At 43.6% G+C, this 16764-nt stretch overlaps 1 protein-coding gene across 1 annotated transcript in view; it reads right to left on the reverse strand.

Annotated features, from left to right (window-relative positions):
- Positions 1 to 2670: 2670 nt before the first annotated feature.
- Positions 2671 to 16764, reverse strand: part of GRIN3A (glutamate ionotropic receptor NMDA type subunit 3A) — a 154417-nt gene continuing 140323 nt past the window's right edge. The window contains exons 7-9 of the mRNA XM_049710950.1: positions 13178 to 13342; positions 11740 to 11816; positions 2671 to 7262 (exon numbers count right to left, since the gene is read on the reverse strand). Of these exons, the coding sequence (XP_049566907.1) occupies positions 6923 to 7262; positions 11740 to 11816; positions 13178 to 13342 (582 nt within the window). The 3' untranslated portion in view covers positions 2671 to 6922. The remainder of the gene's footprint in view (positions 7263 to 11739; positions 11817 to 13177; positions 13343 to 16764) is intronic.

Genomic DNA, 16764 nt, shown 5'->3' on the forward strand with positions numbered 1-16764 from the left:
CCAAAAAAGTTAAGAATCACTGCCCTAGATCCATAAGAGATTTTTTTGAGGATTTCTTTAAAGTAATGCCTATAAATGCCAGTTTCAAAGATTATTGTAGAAGTACTAGAGTCTCTCTCTCTCTTTTTTTTTTTTTTTAACATTTCAGGTCTTGTAGAGATGGTCTCTTATTCTTTTTTCTTTAGTTGTTACCTTGGAAATTATCTTGGCCATTTGGACCACAATCAGGGTTGATGTGCTCTAAGGCATATATCTTAACTGCATGGCTCAGCTCTTACCTTCTTACCTACTCTAGGGATCTTTTTCAAAGGTCTTTGGCTGTTTCTGCTAGCGATTGCATTCTCATATGAATTTACAGTGGGATTTCTTGGTTTGTTCTTTTTTTTAAAAAAAAATTATTTATTTATTTATTTGGCTGTGTCGGGTCTTAGTTGTGGCATGAGGGTTCTTGGTTGCGGCATACATGTGGGATCTAGTTCCCTGACCAGGAATCAAACCCGGGTCCCCTGCATTGGGAGCATAGAGTCTTATCCACTGCACCACCAGGGAAGTCCCTAGGACTACGTTTTATTCCCTTGTTTAATGAGAGTTCCCATAGCGTTTTGTTCTAGCGTAGAATTGAACCAAAAGGATCTTAGATTTCTCCTTGCTCACCCAACCCGTTTATGCATTTGTGGAGTGCTTATTGTGATTCCAGGCACTATGCTAAACCTATTTCTCATGAAGTCAGACTTGGGTGAGTATGGCCCAGCTGCTTAGCAAGTTACTTCAGCTCTCTCTGTTTCAGATTCTTCATCTATAAAATAATAAATACTTTGTAGGATTGTTTTGAGGATGAATTGAGACAATATAAACAAAACATTTAGCCCAGTGCTTACACCTAGTAAATGCTCAAGACAGCATTTTGCAAATAAAGAAATTGAGAGGTCAATTTTTCTTTCTTCTACATTTTCTTTCTAGGAAAAACAAGACTGACATTTTCTTTGGAATCTAGGCCATGTGTGTTTATCTGTGTCTGTCTGTCTCTAAGTCCACCTGTCCCTGTTAAATGATGCCACGGCCAAGTCATTCCAGAACATCAAAAGGTTAACTTCATTTGCTCACTGCCCTACAAACAAATGCATGTGAATGACAGCCAGGTCCACCTAGTGGTGAGGATCCCGATCTTTTCACAAATCCATTTTCAGCTTAAAATCCTTGAATGGTTCCTGTAGTCTTTGGGATACAAATCCAATTTAGCACAGTGATCTTGTCTCTGCTTTTCTCTTTCCAGGCCTGATAGCTTGCTACCCACCTTGTGCTTTATGTTTCTGTCATATTGTACTATTTGATGTTCCTAAGTGCCTTGATTGCCATAGTTTCCCAACTCCAGAACTGCACGTGCTGGTTTTTTAGTGTCTTCTTTGCTCCCGTAGTACCTGATGTGCATTTCTTTATCAGAGTACACGCCACATTTTTTTTCCCAGTTTGTGTCTCCCCACTAGACTGAGCTCCATGGGATCAGAATCTGCTTTATGTCTTTCTATCTCCAGCAGCCAGCCCAATGCCTGGCTCAGAATAAGCATCTAAAAAATGAATGACTTAATGATGCTCAACAGACTTTGGTAAGTTGGTGGTTGAACTAGGTTATATAGTAGGTCTATATTTTTGTAGTATTTGATTTGGGTATATGCCAAAAGATTGTGTGGGAAGAATGCATCCATCCAGCTAGCAGATTCATGACAGCAAATTTTCCAGCAGCTAATTGCAAAACGCCTGAGACTGCAGGACTGCTGAGTGATTTGCAGCTGTGTTTGCACCAGTTCTTGGTTGGACTAGAAAGCAAAAAGATGCCTGAAACAGTATTTCTGTGCTACTCAAGGGCTGCAGTGTGGAGTTCAGTGGACCATGGCAGGTGCAGTTACCACGTGAGCTTTCTGTGGAGCTGGGGACCAGGCTGAGGCATGGGCAGGAGGCAGTATGGCAGAAAGACTAGAGAGGGGAAGGGTTAGAGGAAGAAGGGGAAGTTGTAAGGAAATCAGTATTCTGACAACATAGTATGGTTGTTCTGGAATTGCACTGCTTGCGTATGAATCTCTGCCACTACTCTTATTAGCTGTGGGACTGTGGGCAGCTCACATAATTCCCTGACCCTTAGTCTTTCCATCTATAAACTAGAGGTCCAGCTTATCTACTCTAGACTAGGTCTAGAGTACCAATCTCACAGAATTTTAATGGAGATTAAATGAGATCACAGTTACTAAAATAGGTGCTCAATAAGTGTCAGCTATTATATATAGTAGTATCAGTTCACAGGTTGTGAAAAGGACAGACGAGAAGGTCCTTGAGGTTAAAGACCATGCCCATCTTATGATGGTCTCCAGCACTTGGCACATAAATATAAATTCTTTAACAAATGTTTGTTGAATTACTAAATGAGGTGATTGGAGCAGAGTTTTTTAGAGATCTCTCAATAGTGTGGCTTTTCCTAGAATGTCTCAGACGAAGCTATTTCAGTTTAACTGCATGATGCCAGGGCTCTGAGTTTGCTCAGCACGTTTTGTGTCGCTTTTGGACTATACCAAAGAAGTAAGCATAAGTCACAGCATCACTGGGTCTCCTGTTAGGAAGGGGCTGGTATCATGTCAACATTTGAGTCCCCAAAGACAATGCCAGCAGTACACCTGGAAGTGAAGTTTTTATCTCAACATTTATTCCACAGTCATAGAAACTGAAAATGGAAAAGGCCTGAGGACATCTAGTCCATCACGTGGTTGTACAAGAAAAGTGGCTGGAGCAAAACAGCCTGTTCACCTCATGCTCACAAGACAGCGTTTCAGTTCTTCCTGGAACGGAGCAATTGCAAACACATTAAAGTGAAGACACAATGCAAACACTTTACAAACCTTAAGAAAATACTTACAGGTACGTTATTTTCATAAAATGATTAGGAACTAAACTTAAAGAATGAGGGAATCCTGGATTAGATGGGTGTGGGTGGGTGAAGAAAGGAATAAGTGAACACTGCAGAGTGAAGTGGATTTGATGACTAGAAAGCAGTTCCTTCTGAAGACTGGATGGATTTTCTGGTTTGCCTATCAAATATATGAGTTGGGAGGAAGAGAGGCTAATGGTTTCTTTCCCCTTAAGTCTTTATCCATACCGAGGAAGTGGTCACTAGCTCCAAGGCTCTAACAGACCCAGCACCATCACTGAGAAGTCTGTTGCCCAGATGACAGCTCTGTCCTGCTCAGCAGCTGCTCCACTTACGGCTTATCTGGTTGGCACAGAAGCAGCAGCTCCCATATAAGGTTTGTGCAACAGCAAGATCCGTGGATAATGGAAAGTCACCTCCAGGCACCTTAAAGACCTCAAATGATTGTGGCTTCTCACTTGTCTGTCCCAGTCATTCTTCCAGCTTGTCTTCAATTGTTGGAGGGATCCCCCTGCTCCTCCACCTTGGGCATCCACACTCTGGGGCCCTTATTTTCATTATTTACACGAACCAATAGCCCTATCTGTTCCAACTTGCCCAGTCCTACTTTATTATATGCTTCCTGTGCCAGGAATTCCCCCTTGGAAAACAGGGTTGGGGAGTGTGATAGTGGACTTGTCGTGCACCTCATTTCCTAGCATCAGAGCTTGGAAAAAAATGGAGGTCTTTTTTCAGCACTGTGGCTCAGTGGTTAAGAATCCGCCTGCTAATGCAGGGGACATGGGTTCGAGCCCGGGTCCAGGAAGATCCCACATCCCGCGGAGCAACTAAGCCCGTGCGCCACAACTACTGAGCCTGCGCTCTAGAGCCCACGAGCCACAAATACTGAGCCCATGAGCCACAACTACTGAAGTCCGTGCGCCTAGAGCCCGTGCTCCACAACAAGAGAAGCCACCACAATGACAAGCCGGTGCACCGCAACGAAGGGTAGCTCCCACTCGCCGCAACTAGAGAAAGCCCACGCACAGCAATGAAGACCCAACACAGCCAAAAATAAAAATAATAATAAAAAAAAATGGAGGTCTTCCTGATCTCATGAGAAGCCCACAATAGGAGGCAAGATAGCATCGCTTATCTCCTTCTTTACCAGAAAACCACCCTCCACCTGAAGACTTCTCTGATCCTTGTGTTTCTTGAGCCTGAGGGGAGTTGAGAGAACAGAGGTGGAGCAGAACAGGAAAGAAGGTTTTCAAAGGACCCACCATTTCATGAAATCTTTTTACAAAACACAACACACTGTTTCACAAATTGCAAAACACTGTTCAATTACCATTCCTACTTAACATGAAGACTGCATCATTTCAACACAAGCGATTATGCTTTGTTTTTCTTTGTCCAGAACATGGCATTTCAAGCAATGCTGACGGCAGTAAGCCTGCTTTCAGCTCCTGCTGCTTCTGGCCACCTCCTGGCCGCAGTTTTGGCCAAGTAGTTCCTCAGAAGATATTCGAGGAGCCATGCCCTGGTCATCTACATGTTTGTGGATAGGCAGGGTGATCTGGCATGTTACCACCACTGCTCAGAATGCCTCAGTAGAGAAGCTTAAGGTAAACCTGATATACAAAAATCCAAACTTACAAAACAAATACATTACGGGATAATTAATTGCATTACAAAAGGATTCTTTACAAAAGAATTCACCTCTGGGTTCCTTTAAATAGCCAACTTCTCAAGTACAGTCAGAATCTGAGCTGAGTTATAAAAAATGTCCAGGTACAGCATTAGGAGCATGGCTGTTACGTGAGTTGAGGTACACCTATACGTCAGCCTTCCAGGCTGCGCAGAGGTTAGGGGTGCAGAGCATGATGGCAGAGTCTCTAGAGCATCCTTAGTTGTTGCAGATGGGTGGGGATGGCTAAGGGGCATAATCTTCCAAAGGCAGTTGCAAACCTACTTTTTTGTCTGGGGTGAGAACATGGGAGGATGGGCATTTCAAAGCAGAGCTGTCCTTTCTGTTTCCAGGGATCACTGTTCCCTCATTATTGAACTGTTTCATCTGTGAGGTTGATGAAGTCTAACTTTAGAACCCGTCCACCTCCCTCATCAGAATCTCTAAGCCTGTATCCACCCCAGGGTTTTCTCAGACAGCTAATTGCTGGAGTCTTATCTAATTGCAGCTTAAAGTGTTATCTTTCCTTGGGGGACTGGGCAGCTCTTGGTGGAAATGCAGGGACTGCATCCAAAAGTAGGGGAAGAAATTTTGTGATTGAGGAGCCTTCCCAATGATCTGCAGCTTACAGAGCACGGTGCTTGGCACGGTGCTGAGAACTCTTTGTAGGCCTTCAAACTGACTGGGGTGGAGCAAAGATGATAAGCAACTGAGAAGATAAAGCAAGTAATTGATAGACAAGGAAGTCTAGTCCTACATGGTGTCCTGGGGTGGGCGTGGCTGTGTGGACCGTGAATCATCAGGTGTGTGCTGAAGCCTTTTGAGAAACTCTCAAAAAGGCTCTTCTCAATTCTCCCCATGCCTGGAGCAGCCAAATTTCTAGAACAATGTTTCTTGAAGAGTAATTTTTAGGCCGCATGTCAGTCACCTGGGAGTGTTGGTAACAGGTTTCTGAGCCCACATCCACCCCCTTTCCCATCTCATGCAGTCAGCATCCTAATGAGTTCCTAGGTGACTGAGAACTGAAGTTCTATAGTTCACGTATTCCTTTCCCTTTCTGCGTGTCCAAGCCTTTGCACACTGGAAAAGGGATGCCTAGGCAGAGGGGAAACAGCTTACTCATATCAATCTCTTGGGGGCATTAGATGGGGTTTGGGGGAGAATCAGAGGGACCAGTGCCTGTTCACAGTTTCTCACAGATGAGGGGGTGTGAGGCTGCAAGACTGACTTGCTAGTGATCCATAGAGATATGAAAAGCACAGGGCACATTCCTGAATGTTTAAGCTTGTGGTGTTCACAGGCTTGAAGTTCACTTCTGGGATTCCTATAGCTAAGACACAGGTGCCTGCTGATCTGAAAATAGCCAAATATATGGATTGCAGAACATCTTCCCTTAACTCACAGTGCCAGCTCACATGTCCTGTGCAGGCAATTAGCAGGAATATCCCAGTTTCATCCTAAGGCCACATCCTTGCCTTGCTTTTCTCACTTTCCTTTCTGAAAGGCACACACTATAGTGGAGATGCTTAATTAGATTAGAAGTACGGGCCTATTCATTCCTTAGCGAAATTGCTTTTCTGGCCCAGAGCTTTTGTTTGAAAAGCATGGTATACATTTTAATGCCTCTTCTGCCTGTGCTCTTTCCGCTCACCACATCCCTGTTCCCTTTCATAGTGGCGTGTAAACATGTTTCTACCAAATGTTAGTCAGGATGATGTTGGAGATCCAGGACCCTTTCAAAAACATGGCTCTTGCCTGATCCAATCAATCCTTGGCCTGCTATGATGTGAATGAGTTCAGTTAAGTTTTCTAAGTACCCACCTTCCTGTCCTAAGTTTCTCTAGCTCTTCCCTGGCTCCCCATTCAAACTGTGGAACAAATCTACACTGGGGAGTTATAGCAAAAGTCACAACCCTGAATAATCCCGCTCTATACTAAGATTAAAACCAACAACCCAGTAAGACACAGGTATGAGTAACAATTTTATCTCTTGTTGATAGTGCAGAGAAAGGGCTAAAAACCAGAAATGTTACTGTGGCACCAGGTGAAAAGATTAACAGGAGCTGGGGTTGTCTGGTTATTCACAGATCCCTCACACGGTGTTTACTTGTGACTAATGTAAGATTCCTGCTCTGAGGAAGACTCCTACCCTGGAGACCTAGGAATGAGCTTGAGAAGGCTGGCTGCTGCTTTGCAGGCTAGGGAGAGCAGACTTGACCTCTAAGAAGACCCAGACCTCAGCTTCCCCCCACCTTGGTCAGTAGTTACAAAAGAGCATTACAAAGTGTCTTAAGGGCTCAGAAGAAGGCCAGGAACTGAGAAAAGAGCAGCGTGGCCACTTAGGGCTCACAAGTCCGATTTGTCCTTTGGTACTCTTCCAGCTCCGTTTTCCTGCTCACAGCCAGCTGCAGCTCTTGCTGGATCACCTGAATCTGCTTCTCCAGCTCTGAGAGCTCCTGCATCACTGAGTTCCGAGCCCCATTTAGGGAGTCTGCTTTCCCATTAGTGGTCAGCGAGGCAGGAAGCTCTCCTCTTCTTGGTGGGAGAGGGATGTCTTGGTGGGTCCGGAGGCTCAGCTGGTTTTGTCCCCCCTCATCACTGAAGATGTATTTTCGTCGATTGTCATGACGCAGATTGGACGTATTCCACACAGTGAGCTGACAGGGTCCCACATTGGACCTAGGAAACCAAGAGACACTTTAGATTGACTTTCTACTCTGCAGCTCTCCCCATCTTTTAGCTACTTCCTTGTGAGTAATACGGACCTGGGTACGCAGATAGAGATGGAGTCACAAAACCATGGACAGACTGCCTGCTGGAGTGTCAGGGGAATAAAAGGAGCCAATGTAATTCTTTTCAACTGATGTTCAGTGATTCATCAAGTCTCATGCTGTCCTGAAACCGGAATGGGTGTTGCACCTGGAGGGCTGATGGGCCAGGGTATGGCACATTCTTTTATGAAGAACCTTAGATGCTTTTCTATTCTCTTCCTGCCAGTGAGGCTCAGAAAGCCGCACTGACTTGAAACAGTTCATGGCTACGAAGATGATGCTTCAGTAGAAATGAGATTCTGTTTATTCAGCTGCTGGACTCTAAGCATGGTCCTGCTGGTAGATACTCTAATATGACTCATCCCTAGCCCCGCAGGACAACCCTGATGTTTACTAGTTGAGTTTGAGGAGAATAAAAGCATACAAGCTGCAGGTTTCAGCCCAAAGTGTCCCAGTATAGGGATGACTTTGTGAGTTGAGAATGACAGTTGAGGTCTGAAGCTTAAAAAAAAAAAAAAGACCCAAGAGAGCCTCAAGTTCTTGCTGGAATAATGAAAGTCAAATTGAAATAGATCCTCTTTCAGGATCCTCTTTCAGGCTCGTGTCGAGCCACCTACCACCATCCTTGAGATGGCTGTAGACAGCAAGAGTTATTGCTGACCAGGCACAGAAAGAGGGGGTCTGGTTTCTGAAATGCACTTTGACAGATGCAATGAGAAGAGCTTCTTGCTATAAGAACAGATTAGAGCCCTAAGCACATGGCTGCTAATTTCTTCTAGCCTTGTTGAAGGAGAAGGAGGAAGAGGAGGCAGAGGAGGATTATGACCACTTTTGCAATCTACCACAGGGCAAAACAAAATAGAAACACTCTATTAAGTCCTTGTGTCTTTGTTCCCATCCATGTAACTGAATCAAGAATCTATTCCTGGACGCTTACTAACCAGGAGGAGAAGGGAAGGACCTGCAGGGGAGGGGAAGAGGGAGACATAATTAAGTGTTGATTCAGTTACATGGATAAGAACAAAAACACAAGGACTTAACTAGGGTGATCCTGTTTCATTTTGTCCTGTGTGCATTGCAAAAGTGGTCCTAATCCTTCGTTCTTCCTTTCATCCATATCCCTCTGCAGTGTGACTTAGCAACTCACCCTTATCAAGGGGGATTCCAGGGGAAAGTCTTCTTTCCCTCCCCCTTGAATTTGGCCTGGTCTCATGACTTGTTCTGGCCGATAGAAAGTGGCAGAAGTGGCAGGTGGTGGTTCCAAGTCTTGCACACTTCCACTGCCTCTCTCAGAACCCTACAGTGGAACCAGTCCAGACTAGTCGGGTGGTTGATAACAGACCATCGGAGAGAGTCCCCAGTCTTCCCGGTTGACCAGCTGAGGCCATCCTAGACCAGCCAGCCCTCTGCTTCTCCCTCCTTTCTCCAAGCTGGCTGTAGACACAGGAGCAAATGTGACCACGATCAGCCAAGTTTGGCCCAAATCAGTAGCCTGCACAGCTGACACATAGATTCATAAGCAACTAGCTGTTGTTTAAAACATTATGAACTGAGATGATTTCTCACACAGCAAAAACTGATTGATACGTGCTCCGAGCCATTAAAACACACAAACACATTCCAAACCACTCTGCAGTTCTTTAACATTTCTCATGGTTTAAGGCCCATATAAATGAGCAGGGAGTACCACAGCCCAGCTTTCCTGTGCCCTGGGCTGGGTAAAAGTTCTATAATGAGCTCACTTACAGCTCCATTGTCTTTACACTGGGTCAAAGGTGTGGATATAATTTTCCTTCTAGCCTTACAGTTCCCTTTAATTCTTCCTTCAAATCTTTTACTATTGAGTTTGAATAATTTCAAAACAATCTTGTTTGTGGCATGTGTTATTTGTATATATATATATGGTTTACAATTTTTGTATATCTTGAGGTGAGAGGAAAGAGAAAAGAGGAGGTGTATTGGAAACCCAGTGGAGTGAAGGACAGACCAAAATTTACATGAAATCACATGTTGAATAAACTAAGGACTATATATATAGTCTTTTGCAATATCTACCTTTTTCCTCTGATTTAAAGGAAAAAGGAGCAAAATCTTTTCATACCATGGCCCATAATTTGCCCAGGCCTTTCCTCAAACCCATATGTTAGTAATTCATTCATTTATCTATTATTTTATTCACTCAATAAATAAGAAACATAGGGGAGGGATGTCAAGTTGCGGCAGATAAAGGTATTTGCATAGATATTCTTCCAAAGAAAAAAGAGGGAGAGAGTTTTGAGCCAACGGACCTAACTCTAGGATCATGGAATGATTCATAGTGGGGAAAACCTGGGAGTTAGGCATCAACACATTTTCCTAGAATGTCCAGGCAACCTCAGAAATCAGGCAAATAGAATTAGCCAATCTGGTTTTCTCCAGAGCTTTGTACATATATCTGGGAATATAATATAGAAGAATAAGCAAAAGCTGGCTTCCATGACATACTCTAGGTGGCAGCATCACAAGTGCTCTGATGATTGACATGCGGCTCTGAGCCACCTATGAATGCAAGGTGATAGGTGCTGAATGCCAGATATGGTGTCTAATTGGAAGAAATGAACGTGTTATATTGTTGGCCTCTAGAGTGTTTTGATTGTGGTTTGCAAGCTTTCCTCAGCCTTAGAGTGTAAGGCGACCAGTGAGTTAACTGAATTTAACACGAAAAAGCTTTCAAATGACAATTTTGTAATGCTGAGGTTCAATACTCCACTAGACCATTCAGAAGAGTTGTGACAGCTGTGAGCCCTCAAACACTCACTGCGTTTGAAAGGTTATAGGTGGGTGTTGGGTTGTAGGGAGGTACCACAGGTAACATGGGCCCAATAAGCCATGAGGGTGTGTTGCCTTAGCTCCTTCTCAAAATAAGGGATTTCAGAAGGGAATCTGCCAACAAAAATGGATAAGCTGAGGGAAAGATGCATTTGGTTCTGAATTTAGGTGAGAGAAATGCGAATAGGAGTCATCTCACAGTTGGAAATGGGATCACTGGAAGCTCCCTGTTTCTATTATGGCTGGAAAACAAATGCTTTGTTATTATGAGATGGTGTCTTTGCTGCTATGTCTTCTTGTGTTCCTCTCTCGTTAAAAATTTATGTTAAAAATAATTATAGAAAAAAATATATGTAACACGACATAGAACAGCTGTGACCTGATTGGTCAGCAGCTTGTTGCTGATGGGGCCGCAGTGTGATACAGGAACACAACAGACCCTGAGGGAGAGGGGGGTGTGCTCGCTGCCTGGAAAGAGAGGCTTTAAACAGAAATGATTCTGACAAGCTTGATGCAAATCGCAGAGAAGGGGACTGCAGCAGTCCCCAAGGAGGTAAAAACAATGAAAAAGAATCATGTTTTCCACCCCCTTTCCCTTGTCCTCTATTGTGAATAAGAAGTGTGAGTGTCAGGTTTTAAAATTACCCAGAAAGCCAAGCTTGGAGCTGAGGATCTGCCATAGATGACAGAGTTGCTTGGAGGAAATGCTGTAAACTGAGGCCTCTGGACATAAGAAAGAACCAGGAGGCTGTCTTAGGCAGCATGAAACAGAGGCCAGCCAGGTACTAGACCCAAATACTTCTAACATCTTTAGCCACCATGAATGAGGCAACAGTCTTCCACAGGCTGGATGTGGGGAAGATGCAGAGTTTCAATTTTCAAATGTCAACTGTGCATTTAATGCTTGTTGCTTCCTATTAATGAGATGCTCTTTTCTGGGGAGTTTGTAGTAACAGTGCCAGGAAATGGGTTAAACAGAACACGTCTGTTGCATATTTCAAATATTCCTAGAAGTGCTGGAAAGGAGTGGGGAGTGGAAACATGCCAAAGGGGCAATATTGCATGAAACTGCCTGTGGTACTTATGAATTAAGTCTAACTTGTATTTTGTATACAATAATAGCTAAAATAGCTTTGTTTTCAGGGCTTTAGATGTGTTATCTCATTGAATTCTTATAGCATCTCTAGAAAGTAGGTACTCTATTTATCTAATTTTCACGAGTGAGGAAATTGGGGCATAGTGAAGTTAAATAAAGGACTCGCCCAAGACCACACATATTGTAAGTGTCAGAGTCAGTATTTGGATCCGGATGCTTGACCTTAGAGATCACACCAGCACTTAAACCACAACATATATTGCCTCTACTGCATTTCAGTGTCCATCTATGTACAGATATGTTTTTTATTTTGTCTGTGCTACTTCTATTTGAGACCACGTATTTTTACTGATGGTGTTTATCAACAACTTGGTCCCGATTTGATTCATTATACATAATTTCCCTTTTGAGCATAAAGTCTCAGTTACATCTCTAAACTTTTAACAAACATAAATGACACCTGGAACCGGCCTCTTCTTACCTCTTTTCCACACGCTTAGTCTTGAAACGCTGCCGCTTTTCCTCCACGAATGATGTGTTTAGTGCTCTATGTAATCTCTGGCAGAAAGAACAGATGCATACACAGAGACTGTTAGAAACACGCAACCAGGGGACAAAGTACCCCCTGAGATTTAATCTCTTCACTACAAACCTAGACCTCTTTAAACAACTTAACAATGATGCCGGAAAAAAGATCAATATTCAGTCCCAAATCTCAAGAGAGCAAAAATTCTAATTATAAGTTATTATTCTACCTGGAGTAAAGAAAAGTAATTTGATGGGAAGCTTAGAAATACTCTGAGTTGTAAAAAGGTATGTGATATTAAGAAGAGTTATCATAACCAACACGTGGCAAAGGGCCTGGCACAATTGCTAAAGGTGAGTCAAAAACTTAAGTCTGACTTCTTAACAGCCAAAACAAAGAAGGTAAGAACTCCTGATTAATTAAATTAATCATGCTAACATACAATGGAGAGGATCAGTTGTCTGCAGAATCCTCCTTAGGAGACCAAATAGGTCCTAGGATGAAAGTAGGAACAACAGGGTTCACATGTAACCAAACCAATGATAGTGACCTATCTAGAAAAAAAGTACTGTGTTAACAAAGCAGCGAGTCCGCATAACAATGCAGGGGGCAAAGGTGGCAGAACTGGCAGCCTCACTACTGAGAAGCTGAGATAGTGCACTGGGAAGTAGGAGGGAGTCGTCGGGAGGTCAGGATGGCTCCTCCGGCCTCGCTGGACAATGCGCTGGGGGGCGGGGTCCGGGGGGAACTGCTGCCTTTGCTAGAGCTCCTTCATCAGTAAAAGCCTTCGGAGTACATTTTGGTTCTCAGTGCCAGTTTCCATCAGGGTGAGATGTGCAAAGGAATACGCTTGAATGGTGGTCTGCCTGACATTTTCAGTTCTCTCTGTAAGTGAGTGTGTAGGTGTCTGGATTACATGAAGGAACTTTGATCCTATGAGCTTGGCCTTGGCACCAGTGGACTTCAAAGCTCTGGACCATTGAAATGCAGTGAGAACAGGGGCTGGTAGTTTCATCTAAAGGGAAGTGGACTTCGAGTTCATTTAATGGGTTTCAATTTTGGCAAGAAAATAGTCTATAGGAAACAAATCTTTCACACCATCTCTTCAGACTGTCACTAAGAGAAGCCAGGTTAAAAGCGATGCTATTGCTTCCACTGTGAGCAACAGTGGACAGTTATATGAAAGGCACGAGCATTATGGGATAGCTTAATTTAAGGGGCAAGTGAATTAATGGGATAGAGGGAACTCCATCTTGTACATTGAGAGTGTCTACACAACCCTGGTTCTCTTGGTAGCCTGTCATTTGTCAGTCTGACTTGGGGCCCTGGATTCTCCCATTACTGGGAATTCTGACGTTTAGGAATATTGGAGGAAGATGCCTGTGGCACTCACCTGACTGGTGTGGAGCCAGTAGTGCAGCCTAGATTTGTTCTTGATGCGTGGGAGCAGCAGCCTGTACACTATGTGCTCACCAATGGTGGTCAAGATGGAGAGACCAAATCCAATGCACAGCAGCACGAAGAGTCCAGAGAAGTGTTTGATGCCCATTTGCAAAGTCTGTGGCAGAACAGGAAAGGAAAGGCCATGAATGTGATGCTTCATCTGGTCCCACGATTGTTCACTCTTAGATGCAGATTCTTTTTTGCGGGACCCAAGGAAAGCTGGAGACTGTTCCTCTGCATGCTCCGCAGACATCACTAAACTACACTGTGAAGGGAATCCATCCAGGACTGAGGGCTGCTGCAGGGCACAATTCCCGGGGTGCTACTCACATACAGTCCTACTGTATGAATGGTTTCTGGAGTCGTGCAGAGGCCCTGCATCTGGACTACCCTATGGTCTCAAGAGAGACACAGAGAGATAGACATTGAGAGAGACTGAAAACTGAAACAATTTAATATATCAAAACATTAAATAGTTATCAAGGAAAGAACCTCTCTCAGGGACAGAGAATGAGTAGATTTAAGGGGAAAAGATGATGAGTTCAATAATTTTGACATTTAGATCTGCCAGGGAACATGGAGATCATCTAGTTGAATGTCCTCATTTTCAAGATGAGTAACCTGGGCCAGAGAAGTGAAGGGAATTGAGCCAGGTCACAAAATTAGACAGCCACAGAGGAGAAAGAGAAGGGACCTATTTGTTGATTGCTTACTTTTTATTTTTGCGCCGAGATAGGTATGATAACTGCAATTTATAGTTGAGGAAACTGAAGTTCCTGCAGCATTTAAGTGACAAAGCTGGTCTATAAGTCAATGTTTGTTTAGTAGCTCCAAAGCCTGGGCTCTTTCTACTCTACAACAAAAGAGCAACAACAGCCATAAATATAATAACTTTAACACCTGTGACAGGCACTTTGCTAAATGATTTACACGAAGTCCTTATGAAATACGTATCATCCAGTCTACGACATTGATGACCAGTCAGTCCTGCAGAAAGAAAGACATTTGATACCTTGAGTGCCTACTATGTGCCAGGCACTCTCCCAAGTACTGGGGGGTGAAGTTAGGAGGGTTGTTTCCCTGCCTTCAATCAGCTTGAATCTGGGGAGGAAGCAAACATTTATACCCCATGATAAATTGATCCACGCCTCCTGGGTTTTGCAGAGAAGCTGGCTCATGAGATAAGACTTAAAGTAAGGGAGGTAGAATGTGGAGGCTCGGGTGGGAAAGTTGCACTCTAAGCTGAGGGAAGCAGAAACAAAGAATGTAACAAAGACATGAACTTCCAGCACAGTGATCTGGGGGCTTGTGAAATAGAGAGCTGTGTTCAGGGGTAGGGTGCAGGAGGCCTGTGTCCTGAGGGAGAAACAGGCCCGCACTAGGCAAGCCTAGATTAAGCACCTCACCCAAGATCACACAAACCAATGCTAAGGAGCCTAGGTGTCATTCCTTTGCTGGAGGCTTTTGGTCACCATCATCATCAACAATTATTTAGCACTTAACATGTGGAAGGCACAGTTCTGAGCTCTTTATCAATGTAGCAATTTTCTTAATCTTCCTAAGGACCTATGAGAGAGGTACTGTTACTACCTCCATTTTACAGGTGAGGAAACTTAGGAACAAAAGAATGAAGTGACTTGTCCAAGGTCACATAACTAGTAAAGGTCAGAGCTGGAGTTCACACCCAGGTAGTCTGGCTCCAGAGCCTACACTCTTAACCACCTCATTTGACTGACGTGAGTGATCCTCCCATCCTCTTGATGGGTCTTCCTTTCTTTCATTCTCCCCACCTCTACCTCCAGTCCTGGAGAAGCAGCCATTTGGGATGGCTCAGACATGGCTAGACCTCCGTGGTATGCCAGGAAGTCTATCTGGGGGCCCAGACTCAGAGACAGAGTTTGGAGATTTCAGTCTTTGGGGGAGCCTGGGTCATGGAATCTCTTTTCCTCCATGACACTACTTCTGGCAGTGGCTCTGGACCAAAGATGGGTGCTAGGATCCCTGAAGAAGAAAAGACTAGAGGTGAGCAGGAGCATAGAATATGCACCAGGTTTAGGAGACTGGGACACAGACAGGAAAACTAGCAGACACCTGAGAATGAGGGAGGAAGCCCAGCCTTAGGGAACAAGAAATGCTGGTCTAGGAAATGTGAGAGGTGTATCAGACCCTGAAGGCTACTCGGGTACGAGGGCTTTTCCTGGGACATCTCTGTACAAGTGGTGACCAACCTGACCTCCAGAAAGTATACACAAATGTGTTTGAAAACCTCCCTTGGCCTGGGCCTGTTGTAGTGTGTACAGGATATGGCTATTACAGAAGGATTCAATTACTACTGCTGTGGATGAAGAATGCACTGGGGAAATTAATTTTGGACATTAACACTAACAGCATCAAACACTCAGCAAAACACTAAACAGACTGGTGTTGCTTTCTTATAAGGTGCTGCCAAGATGAAGAAGAAAAATGTAACTTACAGTGAATCGTCCTGCTTTTAAAAGCATGATGTTCCCTCTGTTTTTTTGTGCATAACAGTAATTAGTCTCATTTTCCTCTTATTATCCCAATAACAAAGAGGCTATATTCAGTTTATTTTATACATTTCTTTCTTTAAATTTCTGTTGTTTACATCCACATGCTAACAGACTAATAGAAGTAGTTGCTGTGTTTTTTTTTAATTGGACATCTGTGTGCCAGACACCATATATGCATATTATGATCTTATAATAACATTGTAAGTTAAGTATTATGATCCCTATTTTACATTTGAGGAAACTGAGGCTCATTAACTACCATACCCAAGATCATACAAGCTAATAAATGGGGAAGCCAGGCTATGGATTCAGGATTGTCTGATGCCAAAGCCCGCACTGCCTTCAAGCGAACACCATTCACAGGTTCCCCTTGCTATCTGAACTCTTACTATTCCCTGTTACAACTTGCAAAAAATTTTGTTCAGAACTCACCATCTGAATAGAAAACACTATAATCTGCCTTTGGGCACCAATGAAAATGTTTATACTGTGTCTGGGTCTCAGTGATAAGATGTACTGCTGCAGTTGTAATTCAGCTGTCCTTCCCCTAGGACCACACTACTTCAATGCGCTATGCATTACATATGTGCATCAGCCCCACGTTATCAAGTGAAAACTTTTTGTCTGATAGAGTGGAACTTGCTCAACTTGACATTTATCACTTGTCAGAGGAAGAAGAGGAGCAATGAATATTCAATGTCAATCTTTAAAATAAATTTAAGTGATGCAGACAAAATAATGACTGCAGGTGCAAGTGACAGGAGCAGAAACATCACATTCAGAAATGCAATCACAGCCCAGTCTCATGTTGTCAAGAGCTGTATTAATGGAAGCAAAGAAATGCAAACAGACATACGTTTTTTATTTTCTTCATCCCATTACTTTATCCCATTTGATAGCTCACAGCCACACACGTCTGGAGTCTCAAGAGCCAAGGAGAGAAGACTGTCCCAGGATTTAGCCTCAGGCAAATCTCAGGCATTTATGGCTTCACTTAGTCCTTCAC

The sequence above is a fragment of the Orcinus orca genome, chromosome 6, assembly GCF_937001465.1.
Source record: "Orcinus orca chromosome 6, mOrcOrc1.1, whole genome shotgun sequence".
NCBI lineage: Eukaryota > Metazoa > Chordata > Mammalia > Artiodactyla > Delphinidae > Orcinus > Orcinus orca.